The sequence below is a fragment of the Chroicocephalus ridibundus genome, chromosome 7 (genome assembly GCF_963924245.1).
Source record: "Chroicocephalus ridibundus chromosome 7, bChrRid1.1, whole genome shotgun sequence".
Classification (NCBI taxonomy): domain Eukaryota; kingdom Metazoa; phylum Chordata; class Aves; order Charadriiformes; family Laridae; genus Chroicocephalus; species Chroicocephalus ridibundus.
In genome coordinates, this window is record NC_086290.1 from 288,827 (window position 1) to 314,072 (window position 25,246).

A 25,246-nucleotide genomic window follows, 5' to 3' on the forward strand; every position below is an offset into this window, starting at 1 on the left:
TCGTGTGTGGGAAGTGTGTAGTGGTAGAATGAAGGATGCCAAGGGATGGATTTATTTCATCTCAGCCTGGTTTGCCAGTGCTAGTTGTGGTCAGTCTCCACACCAGTGTGTCCAGGCTGTCTCGGAGCATACCCAAGTGGGATGAGAAAAGACTCTACCTGTATCAGATGTTTTCACTTAGTGATTTTTTTTTTTGTCTACGTTCTCACTTTTTATGAGATTAACTCCACAACTGGATATCTGGGGAGGGGGACAAAAAAGATAATATGAAAGCCAGTGTCTGTAAGATACAAAAACCCAACATTATAATACAAGATTGGAAAAAAACCCCACCATTGTATAAATGCCTATAGGAATGCCTTTTTTCTTTTTTTTTTTTTTTTCTTTTTCCCCATCTCAGGGATGTTGAACAGAATTCCTTAATAAGTATAATATATATGGTCGGAAATTGAATTCTGAGCTGCCTGGACTGTTTCTGATGGGCCGATGGTCAGTGAGAGGTTGAGTCTGATTCCTTCTCTATCACATTTACACGTGAATCTTGATACTAATCGCCGTTCTTGTGAAGGCACCTGTCTCACACACTTAGTTTGTCTTTCGTTGTGCTTTCTCGTATCACAGCTGTAGTCAGAAGACTGTCTCACCTGAGGTGATTCAGCTGTTTTATAACTACATCATCATAAACTCAGCATCTCCTATTTCCATTACATGTCTTCTCTTTGGCATCTCTTGTAGCTTGATCAATATAAAAGGGAATGAAAATGAAATACAGCTACTTGAAGGATTAAGTAGTATATGTTTCCTTACAAGACTGGAAATACTGCAGAACGAGGTTTTCCACTTCAACAATGTTCTTTTTAACATGCCAGTATGGCATACTCCTTGTAAATTAATTTCTTTTCAGTGAGGCCATCTCAACTGTAAACGAAGATGGTATATCAAAAGCAGTGTTACACGAGGGAAGAAATTACACCCTGAGTTTGGGTAGGGGGTGGTAATGCTGATCTGGGAAACTTTCGTTTTTGAGACCCAAGCTGAAGTATGTTAAAAGTGCGTTTAAAGTATGATGTTTAGAATTTCTCTGCCTTGCTACTACTCCATATTCATGCGCAAAAACTATGCAGAAGGCATGAAAATTAAGTCAAAAGGTGAATTTTCCTTTTATGATCTTAAGCCACACATCTAATTATCTGATGGGTCACACACACTCTTTATACGCCAATAGACGTTATAATTCTCCCAGCAGTTGCAGATGTTGTTCTGGTATATACCTGAAAGCGAGAAAGATGAAACAGTTTTCTGAGTGAAGGTTTTCTTCTCTGTGAGCCATATATCTAGGTAGCAGCAGGAAAATTATGCTGCCTCTTGAAATACCTGAACATTTTTTAAGTTACGCTCTCACTGCTTTCTGCCTCTGCGCTACCTTGGATGCTGACTGCTGCCGCCTTATGCTTCTGTGCTTTGAAAGAGAGCATCTTTTGGTTCGTTTCCGTCCTTATAATTTGTAGCACAGGCTTCCTTTAGTCCTCGACAGCATTATATCTCTAGTTTTGCTTTCAGCAAAAGGAGCCTTTTTTATTTCTTCTCATTTCTTTTAGGTATATGAAAGAGGTGTTTGCTGGTTGTTGAACTTCCACCTACCATCTTTATTAATTATTGAATCGTCTTCAAGATTATCTTAGTCTATTTTGTCTCTAAAATTATGCAGTCAGGCAGCAGTCAGTCCAGTCATTGACTAGTGGCTTTGTTTGATAGTTAATTCCTGTGTATAGGCGGGAATTTCCAGTCCAGATGAAGAATATTTGATGGTTGGAAGTTATCTTTGTAAAAAGGAAGATTTTCTGTCTCAGAAACTTAACTCAGTGGAAGCCTGAGTAGTATTGATACTCAGTGAGACTAAGATTTTTTGCACCCAACCTGAAAGTGTTACTTGCTTCCAAATTCACTGGGGGGCTTGAGAAATTTTTTTTTATCAAAAATTATTTTAAATAGCTAAAATAACTAAAACTCCATTTGTATTGGAAAAATAAAAGCGTAAAACTTCCTAAATTCTCTGGTGGATTAACCAGTGCATTGAAAACCAACAACAACAAACCAAAAAACCCAAACGACGACAAACAAAAAACCCAACAAGCCCCCCCCCTTAAAAAACAAACAAACAAAAAACCACCCCAAAACAACAACAAACCAACCACAGTCCAGCTGTTTTCAAGCAAACAAAAGTTCCCTTGATGATTTCTTGCTAAAGGTCTTTTTAAAATGCTGCTACCAGTTGCGCGGTTACAGCTTCGTTTCGGTCTGTGCCCTTGAGCCTGGCTTTGTCAGGGCGGTGCTGGAGGCGGACACGTTGGTCCGCGTGCCCGGGAGCTGCCACAACTCATTGCACCCGTAGCCACTTGCTGTATGGAATATTGTTTTGTAGGATGGGAAGAGAGAGAAGTGCGACAAGGAAAAATTACGTACTGGTAATTGTGTTTGTCGTTACTGTTCTACTTTTCCCATCCTACCTTCTTCCAGTCATCTCTTACAAAAATCTTTGTCCTTCCTACACAAATTTATGACTCTCTTCCAAGTCAGTTGCATTTTTGGTCTGCATTATAAGTGACTGGTTAGGCCTGGCTATTTATACCTCCTGTGATTCAGCATGTTTGCCTGCTAGCTCCCCGATAGGTGGAACTATAATTTTTGCTGTGTGGAATCTTGTCTTATAGGGTTTTTATAGAAGAAGAAGGTCTACTACAACCATAATTACTGGTATGTAAGTTTCCTTTTTCTTTCATAAAAGGAAAAATGAGAGTTTGATGGAGTAATCTCCTAGTAGTTAGGTAGCTAAGATTTCTCAGAAAAGTATGTCCTAGAATGAAAAGATCACCCAAAGAACTAAAGTCAGGTAATATATAATAAACTAAAAACGCATAAAAATCTGAAATGAAAAAAAAAAATAAATGAACTTTGCTCTTGCCATGCAAATGTAAATAATTTCATCCTTCCAACTGAGGATTTTTGCCTTCTCCTGAGGATTCTTGCCTTCTCCGACCGCGGCCCGCCCCCCCCCCCCCCCCAACACAGGTATTTTATGATCATATTCTTAAATGCATAAAACAAAAGATAAGGAAGTTGAAATGGTTCTTTCTTCTAATTGTCTTTCCTGACTTTTAAAAAATCCCTCTTGTGTTTCATTTCTTCTGAACAGTTACACAATAAAATTCACCTGGGAGAAGCAGAAATTCTAATCAGAACTGAATAAGAAGCTTAAGGGGCTTTATAACCTGAATTTTTCTTTTTGACTAATGGCAATAAATATTGAGAAAATACAATGTCATATTAGAACAGAAGAGCTAATTTCAATCCAAAATGCGTGATGTACTTTCAATCGCACAGAAAGAAAGGTACGTTTCTGCTGCAGACATACTCCATAATTTCACCCCTTGTCGTGTCTTTCAAGGCTTAGGATCATTCATGCCAAGAAAACTGGCAAAAGAGATGCCACAGGGGGTGGTGACGCAGGAGAGGAGCAGCACTCCCTGGAAACACCGACACCAGGCCGCAAGCGCAGGCGAAAGGGGGGGGACAGTGATTACGATGACGACGACGATGACGACAGCGATGATCAGGCAGATGAGGATGATGAGGATGAAGAAGACAAAGAAGATAAAAAAGGAAAGAAGGCAGAAGTTTGTGAGGATGAGGTGGGATATTTTAAGTATAGTGAAACTGAATTAACTAATAAGTTAAAACTTGTTTTTCCTTCTGTTTCTCTACAATATGACACTGCTTCCCCAAAATCTCATGAGAAAAAGGAAGGAAGAACAACTTTCTTCCGGTGTTCTTAAATTTTTGCAATAAGTTTATTTTCTGGGGTATTTTTTTCTTTTTTTTGATAGCTATTATAGTATGGATTGGTAGGGGGTTTTTTGTTTGGTTTGTTTTGGGTTTGGTTCTGTTTTTTCCCTGCTTACTTGTTTTGACTTAGTCTAAATTTCTCTGAAATTCTGAAAGGTTGTAACAGATCCAGAGAGCTGCAGCTTTGTTAGCAAATGAGCGTAACTGTAATTTTCTCTTAGAGAAAAATAAAGGTCATTTATTAATTAACAAAATAATACAGAAATGCAAAGTTATATTTAACATTATCTATTTTAAAGCTTGTCTGTGACCTTCCTGTGTATATTTTTTTTTTTCATAACTTTTCTAGGGTAGTCACTGCCCGACAGTATTTGATCACAAGGTGATAAATTTTACTAGTCGATATCAGATAAGATGCAGGAAGGATCACTGAAACATTTTTAGCTCGTTTAGAATTACCTACAATAGTCAAAACATTTTTAGTAGAAGTGCCACAGGCCTGTAAGATTCACTGCAGAAGTCTAGAATTCTCTCCTGGATGAAACCTGATAAGGGAGACAAGCGATACAGAATATGACATTTTAGCACCCTGGGTAGTGCACTGTTTGCCAGAAAATGATCCATTTATGCAAGGTTATTGAAGTTCAGAGTAAGGTTTTATGGGTGCTGTGGGTATCGCTGCTTGAACAGTGCACGTATCAACGTGATTTTGAATTCAAATCTTTGCAAACACTCTTCAGTAGAAACCCAGCTACTTTCTAGGGTAGGAACCGCCCTTTGTGCTATTATTCCGGATTTATTTGAAGTACTATAATGAATTTAAGAGAATACCTTGGAGGCGTAGCACGAAGTTCTTTCAAATTGATACTTCAGAATTAAAAATAAGTAATATTTAGGTGTCTAATCTCACATCCATTTCTTAATCTTTTTTCCCTTCAGTACAATCTCCTTTTTTGGTGCACTGGGCATCTTGTAGATAAAAGTCCTGTAACTCATGTAGAGAGATTAATTTTCTGATGTAACGGATGTTCCACTGCGTTCATGCTATATGTGGTATTTCACTCTGGTACACTTCTACAGAGCCAAGAAATATAAGACCAGTAGTATCTTACGGTGCAGGTGATTAGGAGCTCCTGGGATTTTGGTTGTATTCTTTTGGAAACTTACTGTTATCCCAGAAAACTTTCTTGAATTAAATGAAAACTCTTTTTCTGGAAATGACTCTAATTTGTGTCAAGAAGTGAACCACAGACTTAATCACAGGTGTATTCCTCTTCAAAAATCAGCAAGATAATACTGGAACTCTTATAGCAGACTTGTAATTTAAAGTCGCTCTACGATTTCTGGTAGTCATTGAAATAAAATGCAAGTGTGCACTGACCAAAGACTGGTTGGTAAGATTTTGACAGATCCCTTTATTTCATGCATGAAAAATGCTTAGAAATAAATTTGAATATCCAAAAACCTTCATAGAAACTTAGATTATAGTCTTAAGTGTTTCATGTACAAACTGAATTATTTCTTCTGGTAAAAGAATATTTTCAGCGAACATTTGGCCATGAGCTTTCTCCTTTGTCTGCATCTGGAATGGATTAGAAAGATTCAATATATACCTTCTTTCTGGTTACGTTGTTCCTAGTCAAGTATATTGAACAAGCACAAAATTTCAACTTTTTTACCCTTAGAATTGGCCTCTCATTTTCTGTTACGTCTTTTTACTGTAATATTAGTAAGGCATGGCAGTACGATTTCATCCTGAAATAAATTTGGCGTGACAGTGTATTTGATGATTTTTAGGATGATGGGGACCAGACAGCAAGTGTTGAAGAACTGGAGAAGCAGATTGAAAAACTGACAAAGGTGAGAGGTCATTTGTCTTTTGTTATACTACAGATTTGATCACTGGATGTCATGAGTTAGAAAGTTAACCATCATTTTCAGTGCTCCAACTTAATATAAATTGAAGAAAGCATTGGCTTTTGTTTTGTGAAAACGTGAATGATGCTGCTGTTCGTGACACCTGAGTTATGAGTTTAGTCTAGTGGCAGTAAGTGGATCTGACTCAAAAGACAGAAAGCTGATGGTAATATATTTGCACGTCTCAGAATAAAAGGTGTTACAATTTTTATCGAAGCTTATTGATATACTTCTGTTTTGTTGATCTTAGAAAGTGATAATAAATTTTGTGTACGAGAAGCAATGACTCTTCTCTTAAATGAACGACTGCAGTTCTTGTTCCCTCCTACAGTTGGCTAATTTCTGCAGCTGTGTTCCAAGCCAGTACAGAGAGCTCTTTGCTTCAGGCTTTGAAACAATGGAATAGGAGGAGAAATGTAAACAAGACAGATAGAATGCTGTAGATAGGGGTACGCCTGGCCCATGTTTTTATTCTGCGTATTAGAAAGTTTGTCATTTAAAACTTAGTCTCTTGGTTTCTCTCGTGTTCCAAATGGCAAGAAATTAGCAGTCCAGAATTACACCTGACTTCCAGGAGTGTCAATTTAGCACAGCAAAAATTGAATAAACAAATTGAAATTCAAATTCTTGTTGTTCCCCCTGTGCCGCACCCCCGTCACCCCCCCGAGAACTCTTTGTGTTTGAATACAGAATTTATTTTCAGACATTATTGTTCTCATTCTTTTATGAACCAGTTAAAATAGCTCATTAGTTTCCCATCAGGAGCTGCAGTATCAGCTATCTCCAGTGCTCTGTTTACCATTTGCTGTTACTGTATAATTGATAGGATTTCAGCTGTTCTTGTGCAATGACATTTTTATCCTGTTGTTCTCTGAGAGTCAGGATTCAAAAGACAGGACCTACCATTGCAAAATGTGTTTTTTAAGGAAGACTGATAAACTTAAGCTAAACCAGGAAGTGATTAAATTGTTTTTTTTTAAAGGGAGCCCTGAAAGAAGAATCATCAGGGCAGCAAGTCGTGAGTAGGACATCACATAAAACACGCACAAAATCTCTAAGAGAGCCTCCTCGTGTGACCCCTGTAGTTCTGTTCAGTCTGGCAGCCAGGAGATGTTTTCTGTTATAATGGATTTTTTCCCTTATTGAATTATAATGCTTTCCCTTTTTTAAAACAGCAACAAAGCCAGTACAGAAAGAAGTTATTTGAAGCTTCACACTGTTTGCGTTCAATGATGTTCGGTCAAGATCGTTACAGGCGCCGATTCTGGATTCTGCCCCAGTGTGGTGGTATTTTTGTAGAAGGCATGGAAAGTGGTGAAGGTAAGAAACACATAAAGGAATAATGTGATGCCAAGGTGCACTATGCCAAGACATACTGCCCATCTCTGCAGGCTGTAATTTTTTGCAGCAAGGTGTTTAAGCTTTGCCTTCAACCAGAAGCTAAGCAGGCTACTATTCATATGGTGCTCCCTGATACACTTTCTGATCACGAAATATCAGTTAATATCTTTCAAAATGAGGATTAATATTTTGGAAGTTTTCAGTTGTTATAGTTCTGTATGTTAGTTTTTCATACTTGTCTGCATGGGGTATTTTTTGGCTCTTTCTGAACTACTTCACATTTCTCTATGGCAGTGAACTCTGCTTATGAAAACCAGGATGACCATACAGTGCAAAAAAATTCTTTTCATCTTCAGTTGTGCAAATACGCAGACGATTCTGTGCGTGAAGACTTGGTATTTGTCTGCAAAAATACGAAAATTACTTTCACACAGTGAAGTATTGTGTTTTCTAATCAACAATATGATTTAGTTTCTGCATTTTACCAAATGATCTTTCTTCCAATACAGCAAATGAAGTTATTTTTGCTAAAAATGTAATTTTGTGATTGTATACTAATTGTGATTAGTTAGATAGTTGGATAGATGCAGAAAGTATGTATTAATCTGACCTTTTTGTGGATATTAGAATTTTTAAACATAAACCTTCATTTTGGTCACAGAAGAATCCTTTCCAATTCTGATATAAATGAAGCAAAACCCCATTACTCTTATAATTTTCCCCAAGAAAAGAACAAAACAAATCTCTGACACACATCAGAATTGCATGATCTCATGAGAATTGCGTCATTCTAGAGAGCCATTTAATTAAAATAAATGTTACAGCATGGAATGAAATCTGAGCCCTGTTTGGCCCCAAAAATAAGCTGTAGAACTTTTCTCAAATCTAATCTTGATCTTCAAGTTACCTTTCTAAAATGGGTAGCATAAAAAAATAATTCTTCTGTGTCTTCAGTTCTGCATTATTTTATGCTGTGTGTTAGGAACTGTTTTGCACATGAATTAACTGGATACAGAAGGTAAACTGTCGTTGCTGTACTGCTTGCATTCCTTTTGTTCACTGTATTTTATTTTATTTTAACCAGATGAATTCCCAAATACTTCAGAAGTTGTACACAAAGAAAATAATTAAAATACATCTACCTGTTTTAAGATAGTAAAAACAAATACAAAATACACAAAAGTTTTAGCCTAGAACTCTAGGGCAAACCTGTATTTTTTAATATATTGTCTTAATGAAAGTTTAATCTCCTTGAACAGCAAAATGGACGCATTCTTCAGTTCTCAACTACACCCTCTTCCCCTCAGCTCTTAGTTTGCCCCGTTCCAGTAAATTACACAGTTTATCCACTCCTAATTCCTTTATCTAAACATTGGAAATGTGAGACATAAACTGTTGAACAATCTGTCCATTTAAAAAATACTTCTTCCCTCTTCGTGTAGTGATTTTAGTTCTCATGCTGAAACTCAAATTGTTTATATTTTGACATACGTTATAACTGTGGACACATTTTGAAGTTTTAATGGGAGGGGATATTCTTCTCTTTAATTAATTATCTTTGTAGAAATTATGATTTTTCCGGAATGAGCAAGTAAACTTTTGTGGATGTTCTGGCCATAAGCCATAAAGAGGACCTTTGTTTATTTGCAATTGCAGTATCGGATGAAGGTAATTTAAGGAGTTGGAATGTTGGATTTTTTACCTCCTCCCCCTTTTCCTGACATTCTCCCATCCCATTTTACACTTTTTAAGACTTTAAGTTAACACATCAGTGTAAGGCTAGAAGAGAAATGGTTAAGGTCTTTCTTAACCTCTCTTAGGAGAGCAAAGAAGACAGAAAAATGTTTTCCCTTTTCATAAAAGATAGATCTTTCACACGTCATATGTTTGAAGAAACTGGCTTTTGCAATCAGCTTCTGCATGTTGTATTCAAATTGCTTAGATGTTACACTTTCTGATCTGCTTAGCTGTGTGTAGAGTCCCTGTTGCCATGTTGGGTGGCTTTTGCAAGAGTTTTAAACTCTCTCTTGGTCCAATTTTGTTCAATATATTCATTAATGACCTAGATGAGGGGACAGAGTGTATCCTCAGCAAGTTCGCTGATGATACCAAGCTGGGAGGGGTGGCCGACACTCCAGAGGGCCGTGCTGCCATCCAGCGTGACCTGGACAGGCTGGAGAGCTGGGCAGAGAAGAACCTAATGAGGTTCAACAAAAGCAAGTGTAGGGTCCTGCACCTGGGAAGGAAGAATGCCAAGCACCAGTATAGGTTAGGGGCGGACATGCTGGGAAGCAGCTCTGAGGAGAAGGACCTGGGGGTCCTAGTAGACAGCAAATTATCCATGAGCCAGCAGTGTGCCCTTGTCGCCAAGAAGGCCAATGGCATCCTGGGCTGCATAGGGAAGACTGTGGCCAGTAGGTCGAGGGAGGTCCTTCTCCCCCTCTACTCTGCACTGGTGAGGCCACAACTGGAGTACTGTGCCCAGTTTTGTGCTCCCCAGTTCAAGAGGGACAGGGAACTGCTGGAGCAAGTCCAGCGAAGGGCAACCAAGATGATTATGGGACTGGAGCACCTCCCTTATGAGGAAAGGCTGAAAGAGCTGGGACTCTTTAGCCTGGAGAAGAGAAGGTTGAGGGGGGACCTGATTAATCTTTACAAGTATCTAAAGGGTGGGTTTAAGGAGGACGGAGCCAGGCTCTTTTCAATGGTTCCCAGTGACAGGATAAGGGGCAATGGGCACAAGCTAGAACATAGGAAGTTCCGTTCAAATACACGGAAAAACTTCTTTACAGTGAGGGTGACAGAGCACTGGAACAGGCTGCCCAGGGAGGGTGTGGAGTCCCCTTCTCTGGAGATTTTCAAGACCCGCCTGGATGCAGCCCTGAGGGATGTGCTTTAGGCAGTCCTGCTCTAGCAGGGGAGTTGGACTAGATGATCTCTAGAGGTCCCTTCCAACTCTGAAGATTCCGTGATTCAAGAATGCTGACATTTTTTCACAGTCAAAGTTGTTAATGATTTTATTGAAAGAGGTAAAATATTAATGTTGGCTTTCGATATTTGGGGAATATTTGACTTCACAACAGGAATTTTGGTCTTCCTTTTCGTCGTTGGCTGTGAGTTTAATGAAATGGTCTTTTGCAAAAATAAGCTTTAAGGCTATAAACATTGTACCCTCTTGATATAAACAGGAGTTTTTCAATAAAGCATGGAGAGTCTTGCAAAAAGCAAGCTACCAAAAATTTGTCCCTTTCAAAGGCTTCACACTGGCAAACTGTTTCTGACATACATGCATCTTAAGGGAGAATACCATAGCTGTGTTAACTACATTGAGGTTGGGTTTCCTCCAGGTGTTTAGCAGGGTTTAAATCTGTGTGTGTCTTGAACATGTCTCCTTCCACAAAGTGTTCTGTAAAGTGAGAAGTTATTTCATTTAAAAAAAAAAAAAAAGAGGAAAAAAAAGACATTGTGATCTAGCATGTGAAGTCATTTTTATTTCACTATGATGATAGAAATGATCTAAATTGGTTGGTCTATTATATTTCATCTATATGTCATGTACATTTTTAGGCCTAGAAGAAATTGCAAAAGAAAAAGAGAAGTTGAAAAAGGTAGAAAGCATGCATATCAAAGAAGAAGACTTTGAGACAGAAGAAAAAATACACTCTTTAAATACAACTCACTGTGAGCAAAAGGAAGATATGAAAGAAAAGGACAACACAAATTTGTTTTTACAAAAGCCTGGGTCATTTTCAAAACTAAGCAAACTGTTAGAGGTAGCAAAAATGCCACCTGAGTCTGACATTATGTCGACAAAACCTAATGGCAGTGCAGCAAACGGCTGTGCGTTATCATATCCAAGTAACTCAAAAAACTCTCTCTGCAGTCTTCAGCCCACTGTGTCACAGAGCACTGGTGAGAAGTCTGACTCTAATAATCTTTTCAGTCCTAATGCAAGTGGGACAGGAAAGTTTTACAATTCTCCGCTAATTCCAAATGATCAGTTGTTAAAGACTCTTACTGAGAAGAGCAGGCAGTGGTTCAGCCTTTTACCGAGAACACCCTGTGATGACCTGTCCGTTACTCACATAGATCCATCAGCTGCTACAGCTTCACTTACCCCTCAGTCACATCCACCATCAAAGTCACCGTCACCTGTTCCGTCACCTCTTCTGGGCTCAGCCTCCACACAGAGTCCAATGGGATTAAGTCATTTCGCATTGTCGCCACTGCAGGTAAATAAATTTTTGAATAGTCTGAATTTGCTGTGCTTATTTGGGCAGAATTTCTGTTTAGACAAATTGTTTCACAATAGCGCTGCCGTTATATATCCTCATTTGTTTGGTTGGGTTTTTCTGTTATTTCTAAATGTTTCTAAATAGCTAATTCCATGTTACAGATGTTTTATAGTACAGTTTATAGTATAGTTTTTTGATAAAAAATATTAAAATAGGTAGAATTAGGTAAGCCAATGTATGTTACTTTTTATGTTTATATCAGTAATTTAATTTGGTTTTATGAGGTTGGACACTGGCATTAAATGAAAAGCAAATAAATAAAAACTAGTTTTCAGAAATGTGACACACCACACCCTCCCTTTAAAAGCTATTATTTTTTTAAGCATTAACAGGGCCCTAGTAGGGAGTATTAAACATTACTGTTACATTAGTTTTTCTTAAACTAATCAAAAGTACTGAGTAAAGGCCTGCTTTATGTTTTGATTATAGTTTGACAAATAGCATCCTAATCATAATTCAGGCTTCTTGGTAATAATTAATAATGGTAGTTGTGATTGTGTTAACAATATATTATTCTGTGTAGCAGATGAAGACTGGATTGCCTATAATGGGACTTCAGTTTTGTGGATGGCCTACAGGAGTTCTTACTTCAAATGTTCCATTTTCATCTCCTTTACCTGCTCATGGATCAGGGTTGGGATTATCGGAAGCAAACGGTAACTCGTTCTTGGCATCTAGTGTTCCTGCAAGTAAAAGTGAATCACCAGCACCACAGACAGACAAAATAGCTTCTGCCCCTTCTACAGCCGTTGAAGTAGCCAAGCCAGTAGATTATCCTAACCCAAAACCTATACCAGAAGGTGAGTATAATACAACAATAAGATGGAACTACGTGAAGGATAATTTCTACAGTGCCACTACGATGTTACAATGTGTTTTTCTTATAACTTGGCTAGATGATTTCTCTAATCTGATTGTGTGAAATCGCATAAAAAAATGCCTGTAAAGTGTTTACATGCTTGTCTTCATTTAGAAATGCAGTATGGGTGGTGGAGGATTACTGATCCAGAGGACCTAAAATCTTTGCTTAAAGTGCTGCACCTCAGGGGAATAAGAGAAAAGGCCTTACAAAAGCAAATACAGAAACACATGGATTATATCACTTTGGCCTGCATCAAAAATAAGGATGGTATGTAATTGATATTTATGTTACATGTGGTTTTGGGGCACAAGACGACTGTCATAGAGCTCTTTGAGATTACTTTAGACACAGAGTTAGAGGAGCGGCTGGAGGAAAAAGGTAAAGGCCTCGTTGTCCATAGTTGCCTCTTTAGCAGCCTCATTCTGGAAAGTTACGGGACAGGAAAAATCCTGTTGAATATAAATTGCTGTAGTGGAATAAGCGTTGGTAACCTCTTTAAGCTCTTCCCATCTCTGTAACGCTGTAGCTCAGCCTCTCCTTCCCCTTCTTGCCTTTAAATTGCAAGTTTGAAAACGTACAGAATTTGTTGTCCATATTGGGTATCTTAAGAGAAGCATACTTTTACAACAGTTCTTCAACATTTGACTGGACTGACAGGTAAATCAGCTTGATTTTACTCACAGAAGTTATTATACTAATTAAAATAATAAAAATGTGATTCTCAAATACAGTTGCAATTATTGATATCAATGAAAATGAAGATAACCAGGTAACTCGAGATGTTGTGGAAAACTGGTCAGTAGAAGAACAAGCAATGGAGATGGATCTTGCTATTCTTCAGCAGGTGGAAGATCTAGAGAGGAGAGTTGCATCAGCTAGTTTACAAGTTAAGGTAAAACTAACTTTTAGTAAAATGTCTCTTTAAAATAAGTGGTAAGAATTTAAAGTAGATAGTAGCAGTCCTTTTGCTGTTGGTAAGTGCCTTCTTATTCCATCTCTAATTGTCTGAAAATAAAACAAATCCACTGCAGCAATATCATGGATATTTGTGTTTGAAACACTTTATTGCAGTTAAATCTTCAGCTGAAGATGCTAGAATGACAGTTGCTGGAGAGTGTTCTTGGACACTGTGCAATTCCCCGCATGTTTTGTCAACCTTTATGAATGCAAAGATTTTACTGCATGTAGACTGCTTAATTATAATGGAGTTTGCCACAGTTCTGCCTCGCTTGGGTGATTGTTACTGTTAATGCTTTCAGAAAAGCCTACAAGTACAAAATAATACTTTGTTTGAGTATTGCAGAGTCATGGAGAACATGTGATGGTTGTGAGTGTGAAAGAGTTAAGAATTCGCCGATTGTCATTACAATTTTAAATTTTTCCAAGGTGGGTGTAAGGATATCAAATTCTATGTGTTCGGTTATAGCACAGATGTAGTATTTGGGATCTGGTTTGCGCTAGGGGTGGATGTGTTTTCTGTGTGATCAACTGATACTGTCTCCTGAGCCTGTTGTACAGGTAGACCTGTTCTGATGTTTCGGCAATAGAACAGGATACTTCAAAAGGAGATAAGAATGCAGACTGTTGCAGAAAGGTCCCTTCAGAAAGTCTGGTAATGCTTGTATTTTTTGATTAATTATTTTAGTTCTCTGGATATTTTGGAAACTGTCTCTACAGATGGATTACAATAACCAAGATCTACTGGAAACAGCGCTTCACTTACTTAGTTTGATTCCGTAAAACAGTTCCTCTGTGTACACACTAAGTTAACAGCAACCAATAAATGCACAAACCTTTCTATTAACATAGGGTTGGCTGTGTCCTGAACCTGCATCAGAGCGAGACGACTTGGTATATCGTGAACATAAGTCAATTACTAGATTGCACAAGAAGCACGATGGAGATTGTGCTGGAGGCGGAGAAGGCAATGCCAGCTCTCTAGAGCGGAGGAGTGACAACCCTCTAGATATAGCTGTAACCAGGCTTGCTGACTTGGAGCGGAACATAGAGCGAAGGTATCTGAAGAGCCCCTTAAGTACCACCATTCAGATCAAACTGGATAATGTGGGCACAGTTACTGTCCCTGCTCCTGCACCATCCATTAGTGGTGATGGTGACGGGTAGGTTATTGAGATTAACTTGAAAAATTATTGTGCTTCTTTGCTAATTGGAGCCTATTTTCTTATTGCCTGTTATCTATGTACTTTCTTGTATGTCTGTGATCCATATGGGTCATGTTATTCTGCATGGTGCTTTGTAAAGATATTTTTTGTTACGTTTGTTGATAATCTTGCAAAGTTATATTTAACTGGTTGTGACTAAGCTTTGAGGCACGTAGCCACAGTCTGTGCACTACATGAAATTTAGTTGCTTAAACCTTATACTTATTGGCTGTGTACGTTTTGTCATTGCTTGGCTTTCAATGTGATAATGACTGTTCCACGTTTAAACATCAGCAGACACGGACGTGACCTACTTAATTTTTCTGTATTTCAATGCAGAACCGAAGAGGATATTGCTCCGGGGCTGAGGGTATGGAGAAGGGCATTGTCAGAAGCGCGCAGTGCTGCACAGGTATCTCTGTGCATTCAGCAGTTACAGAAATCAATAGCATGGGAAAAATCTATTATGAAAGTTGTAAGTGGTTTTCTTTTCTTTTCCTTTTTTTTTTCTTTTTTAATACTGTAACTAAACTATTTTTGCTGTATCCTATTTTCCCACTTTAGGCATTCTAAGATACCATGAATGCATTTCTTATTACTGCCTATAAAACAGTATGGTTAAACTGTACGTGGTGCACAAACAAATATTAGCCTTGTCCCTTGCTTGCCAAATTTCAGCATCCTGAACTTTCTAAGATAAAAAAAACCTGTAACCGGTTGCTTTATTTAAGATGGTAATTACTCTTTGTTGTTAACATTTAGGTAAAAAAGAGTAATTTCTGGCACCATCTGATGTAAGATACTATCTGATGGAATATTTCTGGTCTCACCCACAACATAAGCTTTATGGAGGTTCAACATCACATATCCTAATTAAGGACTTCATTTTTCAGGAAGTTAAGATGCTTCAAATGCATGGCTTCTTTGCACGCACACTTCTCACAGATGAAGATATAAATTGGGCAAGTGTGTGAGCAAATAGGCTGAAATACCTCGTTTCCTGGTACACTTAACAAGTAGATCTGTGTTAACTGCATATACAAAGAAGGCATGCAGAATGCATGGGTCAAAATGTGCATGGACCTTTGAACCTCAAATTTCTGAAAACTATTACTACAGCAGTAGTGATTATGATGTGCTTAAGTATGGCCAGTGCTATGTGGTGAGTGGCCAAAATGATTCTTCCGTTACTGGTTTTCCCCTAATTTTTTAACTTCTGACAGTCCTATGCAGATTCTAATTATATCTGGACAATTAAAGGATGATTTAAATAAAAAATATAGTGTCAGGATGTAACTCTGAGTTTACGTATCTGGAAGTTTAAAGCTGTATCTTTAGAGCAAAAAGTTTCTGAATTTAGTAGGAGCACCTGAAAAGGCATTTGAATGTTTCAAGGTGTATTAATTTACTATCAAAAAAAAAAAAAGTATAGTACCATTATCAATTTGATTGAAATGTTTTATACATTTAATTGCACAGTAAACGTAAGTATTTGGTGAAAATACGTGGAGATGTTTTAAGTTCCTGAAAAAGAAGTCCAGATAGAGAAGAGTATCAAAATCACACAATGTATGTAAGAAAACTCAATACGTTAGATACATTTAAGTTAGTGTAAATTTTAGGAAATGCTAGGATGATTTGTTTTGCTTTACTGAATTTTTTCGTGGTGGCCTTTGGATAAGATCCTTACTGATTATTATTTGAAAATACTGTTGTAAAATAGAAATTATTTTTATGAAATAGCAACTTTTATATGCAATGTGGGCATAAATGAAGAGAAGATTCCTGAGATAGTATGGGCCAAGTGATTTTGATGGGTATAAGATACCTTTACTTCTCATGGACATTAATGAAATATAAGAAGTATTCATAGATAGGTGCGCTGTAGGACACCTATCTTATAATGAATTGCTTTTCAAAAGCATTCCAAATATAGCCTTTAGATTGGTTCCTCACATACTGCGTATATTCTTTTACAGCTGTGATCATTAGTTGACTCTGTGGTAAAATTAAAGGAAAAGAATTTTGAGAGTGAGTTTGTGTGTTTGGAGGGGAAGGGTAGTTTAGGTACCATTCCTGTGTTTCAAATTTTAAAAATTGATTTAAAGCCATTTTTCATGTATCACAGTACTGCCAAATTTGTCGAAAGGGAGATAATGAGGAACTGCTGCTCCTTTGTGATGGCTGCGATAAAGGCTGTCATACCTACTGCCACCGACCCAAGATCACTACCATACCAGATGGTGACTGGTTTTGTCCTGCCTGCATAGCAAAGGTAATAGTAACCACAAAGGGGAAGCGGCTTAGAGTGACCTTTTTGTAGATGGTAAAGTTACAGGTCTACCAGTGCTTTTTTCAATTAAAATAATGGTCTGTATGTTTTATGTTGGGCTGATTATTAAATAACAGAAGTAATAGCTTTATTTAACTTGGATTTAAGTGGCAGTAAAGACTACAGTTTTATTTGTTTTAAACTGTATTTTTTTTTAAATGTAAGTAGATACAGAATTTCCTTGCTGATTCAATACAATAGTGTTTTATTTCTCTTTTAGAATTTTTTCAGTATTTGTCTTTGGAGCTTCATTCTTAAGTGTTGACAGACCAATGGCTTAGTTCTGTTTGAAAAGAAAAATCAGATAAAATACATAGTAAATACTTTTTGTCATTTTTGCACAGCATACTTTAGTTTTACTTTTTTGATAGACAGTACGTTTGAAGGAGAGGCTATGTGTGTTTCCTGTGTGAGGTTTGGTTCTTTCCCCCTCCCAAGTAAATAGTCTAAATAGAACTCTAGGATACTTCTATTGAAATGACTGAATTAGCGGTTAGTACTGTTTAAAAATCTACAATTTTCCCATTCCTACTTAGTACTAAAATTAAATGCATTTATTGCTAAACTTGTTAGCTATGTTTTCCCTCTTTCTTCATGAAAATAGTCTTCTATCTTTTTAATTCTTTGACTGTCGGTGAGTCTTTTCAATGGCATCATGTGCTTCATTTGGCATTCCATAAATTTCCTCTTCTAACGATCAGAATGGCGACTTGAAATACTGTGTCGTGTTATGATGCTGTCAATGCTCATAATAACTCACTTTTTTCATCTTAAATGTACCCCTTAGTTTCATCTTCCTGTCTATAAATAGTACTGTATTAAATAATGTTCCTTTTTGCATAGTTTGTAGCATTCTTGTATTGTCATACGCCTTTTATGTTCTCCTGTAGCTGTCTTGTGTAGCCACCTATCTGTATCTTTCATATCTAGCTTTTAATCTTTCAATCAGTTGATTCCATCACTGGCTTTTTAAAAACTCTCTTCCAGTTTTCCGTATCTTGGAAATAATACGTTTTTCTAAAACTATGCCAGCCTGGTTTGTTAGGAGGTGCTGTTATACCAATCTGAAGGCCAGGTGCTTTTATATTGTCACAAGTTGAGAACATAAATCACTAGTAACAGGAATTTCTACACCCTTACCTACCTTTAGGAGAGAGTAAAAAGTTAATAATCTCAGATATTAATTATTTCTGTTGTTTTGGTGCTTCTGTTTTTCTGATCTTCATTGCTGTCTATCAATAACAGAGGTTTCTGTAATTTCTGGGTTATTGCTTATTTCAGTTATCTCTGTTGTAGGCAAGTGGTCAAACTCTAAAAATAAAAAAACTTCAAATCAAAGGGAAAAAAAGTAATGAACAAAAGAGAAGCAGGAAATTAGCAGGAGATACAGAGGATGAAGACTGTGCAACTACAAGCACCTCCTTAAAAAGGGGAAAAACAGACCCTAAAAAAAGAAAAATGGATGAAAATGTTTCTGTAAGCCAATTAAAGCAAGAAAATTTCACAGCTATAAAGAAACCTAAAAGAGATGACTCCAAGGACCTGGCTATATGCAGGTAAAGTGACAAGTTCTAAACTTGGGTAAGTGTTGTTGAAACAAGTAGTGCCTCATTCTTTTTATCTGTATTCCGGGGAACAAGAATGCAATTCTTTGTCAGGTATCCCGTACAGGTTGTGATAATTTGAGTGTGTATATAAAGGATTTAATATGTGCATGCTGGGAGTAACTGCTGTATTTCGTAATGAAGCCCAAGAGGAAAGTACCTAATGTTAGAATGTGGTCTGTGACATCTACTCTTCCCGCCCTTGCAGAAGTGGGAAGAACGAACCCCGAGAGCAGTGGTACCGACAGCTTCCTCCATCCTATCTGCTATGTCTAAAAGGCATTGCGTCACAGAGGAGACAGCAACAGGAACGCATCTTCTTTTGTAGTATAGCTGTCAGTCAAAAGTAACATAGTTTAGCCTCGTCACAGTTTTGGAAAGCCAGTATTAGCACCTGTTTTACTGGTTTGCAAATGCTTCACGTTGTGGTTCAAAGTTTTGAGGTTGCACAATGTTTGACCACTAGAATTTCCTCTTGCGTAGGTTGCCTGGAGAGAACTTAATGCTACTTTAAATAGTTAAGATGTCTGTCTTTATTGACATTGTTCTCAGCCTTGCACAGGGCACAGAATAAAGTGCTTTCCTTCTATGAAGTGGATAGGTTGTCAGTACATGATGAATTTATGAAACAGTGAAAAACCTCTGTGACTATATGAACAGCTCAAAAATATTGATTTTAAACCTTTTTTTATTCAGCATGATTCTCTCAGAATTGGAAACGCATGAAGATGCCTGGCCTTTCTTACTTCCTGTAAACTTGAAACTTGTTCCTGGTTATAAGAAAGTTATTAAAAAACCTATGGACTTCTCCACCATTAGAGACAAGCTTAGTAGTGGACAGTAAGTAAACCTTTGTAATTTTGCTTCACATTTTAAAAATATTTAAACATTGAAATACAGTACCCTTTTTAAAGTTAGTTAAACTATTTTGATCTGCCTGCTCTGGCACCTCTGTGATTACAGTCAAAATAAAAATTCTTAACTGTATACTTCTGTCTTTGCCATATCTAAGTGAAATAGCATGTCAGGTGGGAGAACTTGTGGAACTGGCTGAAAAACAATAAAACTGCCTAGAAAAATGCTCAGAATCAATCAAGAGGAAAAACTTTTGGTTTTCCTCATCTTTTCTCATGGAGACATTTTAGTGTTGTTACATGTAAACAAGCACCGACTATGTGGACTTTAAGCTGACAGAGTCCCTGTAAATAGTAATGTCACTGTGGAGTGAACTGTTGCCCCTGCTGTGGGAAGCCAGGTCATGTTCCAGTAGGGGTGGCCAAGCATTTCGTAGTCCTAGACTTAGACTGCACAACTTCTGAAAAAAGATGCTATATGCCTCTGTTCCCCTTCCCTCCTTGTTGCATCCCTGTGCTCTAATGACTCCCCACCACCAAAGAAAATTTCATCATCCATAAAGATTGATCCTCTTCAGCATCTGTCAGCTCCACACAAAGCAGATTCCTAAGATAACACGAGGGGCTTTTAACCTCTTCAGGCTTTTTCTGCCTCGAATCTGAGATTTAAATGCTCCACGCGTGCTCAGTGGTATGGATAGACTTGTACCTTTTACTGTCTGTCTTTTTAATTCCTATGAATATTGGAACACTATTTGGGCCATGTATGTTCAGGATAATAAACAGAATAACAAAGACAATGTTACAGCATTGATCTGGCCAGCCTTTTTTTGTACCTGATTTTTCCTCTTTTAGGTAAATGCAGCTGTACTCAATGCTTACTTTGCAAGGACTTGAGCCCAAGAATAGATGAATAAATGGAAAATGACTTAGTATTTTAACTAGAAAGCTATTGAAGGGAAGCAGGAAGTTAATTTAAAAAAAGTTTGTTTTCCAGTACAGGCTTGAAGTTCTACCTTACAGAGATTTTGAGGAAAATGGACAAACACAATGATAAGAGTATTTTCTTCCACTGATGTTCATTTTCTGGTTAATATTTACATTAGAATTAAAAAATTGAAAGTATAATTAACATGTAAAGCATTCATTGAATATTCTGTGGCTTGTAAATTCACTGATGTTAAGGTAGTTCTTTCTCATGTAGTTCAAATATTTTTCCCCTTTGATTCTCCACGTTCCAAAAATCATTCACCTTTTTCTTCTTTCAGGTACCCTAATCTTGAAGCATTTTCGCTAGATGTCAGGCTTGTTTTTGACAACTGTGAAACCTTTAATGAAGATGATTCTGACATAGGCAGGGCTGGACACAACATGAGGAAGTATTTTGAAAAAAAATGGACAGAGATTTTCAAAGTGAGCTGAAGTTACCAGAACTCTTTTTTCTTTTTGCCTTTTTTTTTTTTTTTCATTAAATGAGGACTGATAAGACCAGCAATGTGAACTGTATTTACATGAAAGTGCAAGGCACATGCATAACTAATGACTGTTTTTTCCTTTAAGTATCACAGAGTTGTGATACCAGTTCTAAAGGCTTCACTCCTACAGCAACCATGGCCCCTTGGTTATTGGTTTGTGTGTTTTAACAAACTAATTTAGGTAGAACAGGGAAGCACACCCAAAGAATTTCAAAGAAAGGGGTGTTATAGTGCAATAGCAATTTAAAATATATCAAAACGCACTGAATATTCAACCACCAGAGCTCTACTCGGGGAAATGGTTCTCTTTTCCCTTTCAATAAATATCTATTTTTCATTTTTTTTACTTTGTAGTTTATTTTTTAGTGAATGTATTTAATTTTATGAATTATTTATGATTATACAGCATTCAGAATCTTCGTTTTCTGTGAAAAGGAAGAATTAGAAAATTGCTTTAAATCTTGAAAATACAACAAGGAATGTTTTAAAATATAAAACAAAGCCAAGTAAAACTGTTTACACTGATGTGCTGTAAAAGCACTAAAAATTAAACTTTACTGTAGAGTTACAAGTACATTTATATATATGTTGCTGCATCACTTGTGTAGTTAAATTGTATTTCAAGACCGTGAAGAAAAATTGAGACATGTATATACTGTTCATTATTGTTTATATTAAGTCTTGTTTTAAATATGTATGATGTGTACATATTGTTTGCAGACATTATTGTTTATGCCTTAGGAGGACGGTAGCATTTTATTTTAGTCTTAAGGTAATTACAGCTATATGGCTTGTACAGTAATTATCCTCTACCAACACTGTGGAGTCTCCTTAATCTTGGTAGTGCCTGCCTTTAAAACAGGGTGTAGGGGATATTAGTTTTCCATTTTTCTATTTTGTTATATAATTTCAAGCCACCACGGCCTCAGATTCAAGTATATAATCATTTGTATCCATGTGGAATAAAATTGTGACAATTTCCTACGCACACAGTATTTTTTCATAGAAACATTTCCCTCCATTTGCCTTGCCACAGAAATAACAAAAAAGACATTTGTAACCACTGTGTTTTATCTACTGTGTGTTGTGGTGGCCTGTTGGGGCAGATAGATCAGAATTTTTTTTTGTACTAATGTAAGAGTACTTGAAGTTTTATTTAAAAGAAATGTTGTGGAAAGGTAGCATTCTTTTTCTTTTCCTTTTTTAGGAGTGTTATTTTTCACTAGTATGTGTGGCACGGATACAATAAAAGACTGTTTTGCAAACCAGATTTTCTTGGCGATTTTAATACTTCAGATCCTGTCTATACAGGATTTTTTTTTTTTTAATGATACCTTGGGAGTCTTGCATTTAACATTCAGTTCCTATTATGATGCATCTAATTCTCCTGGCCTTTTAATGGTAATTCAAAGCAATTGCCAAGCAGTCCGAGTGCAGTTCAGCCACCTCTTCGAATGAGCATAAGTAACATTAGCTCAGGCACTCGGGTGTAACCATTGGGCTGCCGAGTGCTTGACCTGTTTCTGCCAGTCCGGTTTCTGTTGTTACAGTGGGAATGCACATGATAATACATGGCACATGCAATGTTTCTTAAAACTACTGTCCATGCAAGGTTTTGTCCTTTTTTTGGTCTGTAGAAGGGCATGCGTCATAAGCCTTTCTCTGACTCAAGAAAACAGAGGAATTACAAATGGATATTGTGGAACCCCAATACCTATGGTCACCAAGTCATGTTTTGGGTTTTTTTTTGATGGGGAAGTGTTGTGTTTTGCTTTTAAGCCAGGCCTGACATGTTTGAGTCTTGGAGCCTTGTTTCATATGCTCCCTTGCCATTATACTTCTTGTCTCTGCTGAGAAAGAACAGTCAGTGCCTGGTTTTTAATAACATTTTTGTTTCCATTGCCCTCCCCAGAACATCTTGTTCAATAATACTTTTCTAAAGTCCTGTTAGAATAATTCGTGTTACCCAGAATAGAACATTCACATTTGGGTGTCAGGCAGTCTTGCATTTTAACGTGAGCTCCACCACTGACTGCTTCATGCCTTTCCTTTTCATCACCTTTCTGAAGACTTCAATCAATAAAAAGAGTTTACTGACGTGTTCCAGAGATGTGAAGATTAATCAGTGTTCTGAGCGTATGATGGTAGGCTTTTAAGAGTGTTTTAAGTATGCTTAGATTATTGGGAAAACTATTTCTCCGACGCAAAACAATTGCTCTCTTTTTCTCAGATTCTGTACTGGTTAATGCCTTATCTCCCATGCTAGATTTAATATTAGTTTCCTGAAAAGTCAGAACAATGTTACCATCTACACTACAAATATAGTTGCATTTTTTTCAGCTTGTATCTTAATTTAGCCAAACAGCTGGAAAGTTAAGGCGGTAACAGCTACCATAGCTGTGACAGTGAGGCAAGTATCACCTCTCTTGACTTGACATTACCAATGTATTGCTTTGCAGCCAGTGTCTTCATTACTATTTCAGTAAAATTAAAGTTACAGGAATTATTATATTTGAATGGCAAGCTTGAATCATGCGCGTGCCATTATATATGTCTATAGAAAGAGCAGGAATTTAATCACTAGAAAAATGTGCTTAACTTTTCTTCTTTACTAACCTTCTCTCCTGTTGATGTTTCTTTCTGTCTGTTTTCACAGAGGAGTTTTCCAGTGTGCTCTCTCTTCCTTTCTGAACAAAGTATGCTGGTTTTAGTTTAGAGAATTTATTGGCAAGCTTTCAAGCTCTTTATTTTAAGTCCCTTAATGGTGCTCAATGATTAGTGTTCTGGTTGTGAATGTGGGTTCTCTTTTTGTCTCTTGGCATCTCTTTGAAAAAAACCTGGATGATATAAAAATAGATGAAAATCGGAAGTTACAGTTTGTCTTGGACAAAAAGTTGTCTTGGACAACACAGATTATTCTTTGATCTTTTTATATGATTTCTTCAGTTCTCTAATGACAATTAGAAGGGTGGAGGTGCTCTGCTAACTGGGAATGGGCACACAGACATCTGAGGAACATTTATATAATATGCTGAACGGGTGGCCTAGGGGACTTGGTTTATTAAACTTGTATCATTCCTAGAGGTCTTAGATTTACCAAAACATGCCTGCAAACTGAGGGCTAAAGACTGAATTCAGGAACACAATTATGCTATTTGATTATGTAACTCTTCTTGAACTACTTTGAGCTTAAAACTTCAAAGTTAACCAGAAATTTTTATAGCTGCTATGGACATTCAGAAAAATTAATGTGTTACCTTTTATTACACAGAATTTCTGTTGCTTGTATTGTCCAAACTAAGCATCATTCCTAGAACTGATGGTAGCTAAATTTCTGGGCATGTTACTGATTCACAATATCTCATTAAGAAAGTAATTTCAAGTTTCCCATCCATAAAATGTTATGGAACAGTCTTGAACTGTATTGGTGTGGTATTTACCAGCCACACAATTTAAGTGTGTCGTATTCACAATGAACTGTCTACCCTTTTCAGTGAGGAAGTCTCTAACAATTGATACAAAGTTCTTTTAAGACCATGAGGGCTTTTATTTAGTAATGTATAATCTTATAGATTGCTAAATCAGTGCAGCACTTATGAAATATACAGAATATACTAGCTATCAACTGGGATTTAAAGTAATTAATGGGCAGTCATCAGCCAGTGAATCAAATAGCATGCAATCGGGTAACACGTTCCATAAACCAGAATGCAAGATCATACAGAGTCAAACATGGAAAGTAGACCGTTTACATAAAAGGGAGTGTTTCCTGGGCAAAGAGTGACTCCAAGAAAGTGAGTTTGTTTTCCTCAAAAAATGTACATGTCACTACAAACGGTTTATTTTGCATGAGTTGCTAAGCATGCATCTGGATATGAAAGTTGCAATGATGTAATTTCCTGATAAATTATGTGGTTGGGGTGAGTTGTCCTTGTTTGAAACCCCTTTAATTAAGCTGTTAATAGCAAGTAACTTCACACGCTCACGTGCACGTTCATTGTTGCACGGCTGGAGCAGTGGTGGAAGGCCAGCCCCAGCCCACGGCTCTGGACCGCGCTGCGGAGAGAAAGGCCACCCTCATCTTTTGTTCTCCCAATGCTCTCAGACATACCTGGCTTGGAGCATGTGTCCCTGTGGTGACGGCTACTGTCCGGAGTTGGTCAGCTCTGGACATTTGGCAGCCCTGAGGCGATCTCTACAGCTCCCGCCTGCACCCCCTTTCCCTCCTCTCAGCCGCGGTCCCCATCGCAGGCACCGACCCCCTGCCAGCCCGCCTCCCCTGTGGGGCCCGCACAGCACAGCTGGGCGGATAAAAGGATACCGGCCACCGGATCTAAAACGTGAGAAGGGTCTGGACAAGAGGTGCGGCCCTGGCGGGTAAAACCACCCTCCCCGCCGACGTCGCCTCAGCGAGCGGCAATGGCGGCGGCAGGGCGGGGTGGGGCAGCCCTTCTACCCCCCCGGCCCTTCGCGCCGTGGTGCGGCCCGCGCTGCCTGCCCTGCGCCGGGCTGCACCACGCGGAGACGGCGGGAGGGGGGGTGGGAGCTGATCTGCGCGTGC

General features: G+C 37.8%; 1 protein-coding gene and 1 long non-coding RNA gene across 19 annotated transcripts in view; one reads left to right on the forward strand and one right to left on the reverse strand.

Annotated features, from left to right (window-relative positions):
- Positions 1–22,791, forward strand: part of BAZ2B (bromodomain adjacent to zinc finger domain 2B) — a 155,294-nt gene extending 132,503 nt beyond the window's left edge. For 11 of the 18 annotated variants that reach the window (XM_063342661.1, XM_063342663.1, XM_063342660.1 and 8 more), the window contains 13 exons: positions 3,446–3,689; positions 5,641–5,703; positions 6,936–7,080; positions 10,669–11,333; positions 11,920–12,196; positions 12,370–12,525; positions 12,990–13,150; positions 14,068–14,378; positions 14,760–14,895; positions 16,549–16,695; positions 18,049–18,308; positions 19,053–19,196; positions 20,479–22,791. In XM_063342661.1, coding sequence (XP_063198731.1) covers positions 3,446–3,689; positions 5,641–5,703; positions 6,936–7,080; positions 10,669–11,333; positions 11,920–12,196; positions 12,370–12,525; positions 12,990–13,150; positions 14,068–14,378; positions 14,760–14,895; positions 16,549–16,695; positions 18,049–18,308; positions 19,053–19,196; positions 20,479–20,632 — 2,863 coding nt within the window. In that variant the 3' untranslated portion in view covers positions 20,633–22,791. Of the gene's footprint in view, positions 1–3,445; positions 3,690–5,640; positions 5,704–6,935; positions 7,081–10,668; positions 11,334–11,919; positions 12,197–12,369; positions 12,526–12,989; positions 13,645–14,067; positions 14,379–14,759; positions 14,896–16,548; positions 16,696–18,048; positions 18,309–19,052; positions 19,197–20,478 lie in introns of those variants that run through there. The other 7 variants (XM_063342674.1, XM_063342675.1, XM_063342676.1 and 4 more) reach the window with 4 other exon arrangements.
- On the reverse strand, positions 7,090–25,107 carry LOC134519077 (uncharacterized). Its single transcript, XR_010072127.1, has 4 exons — positions 24,797–25,107; positions 23,302–23,522; positions 11,219–11,327; positions 7,090–7,504 (listed from the first exon to the last, which is right to left on the reverse strand). It is a non-coding gene; the product is annotated as an uncharacterized LOC134519077 (long non-coding RNA).
- Between the last annotated feature and the right edge of the window lie 139 nt (positions 25,108–25,246).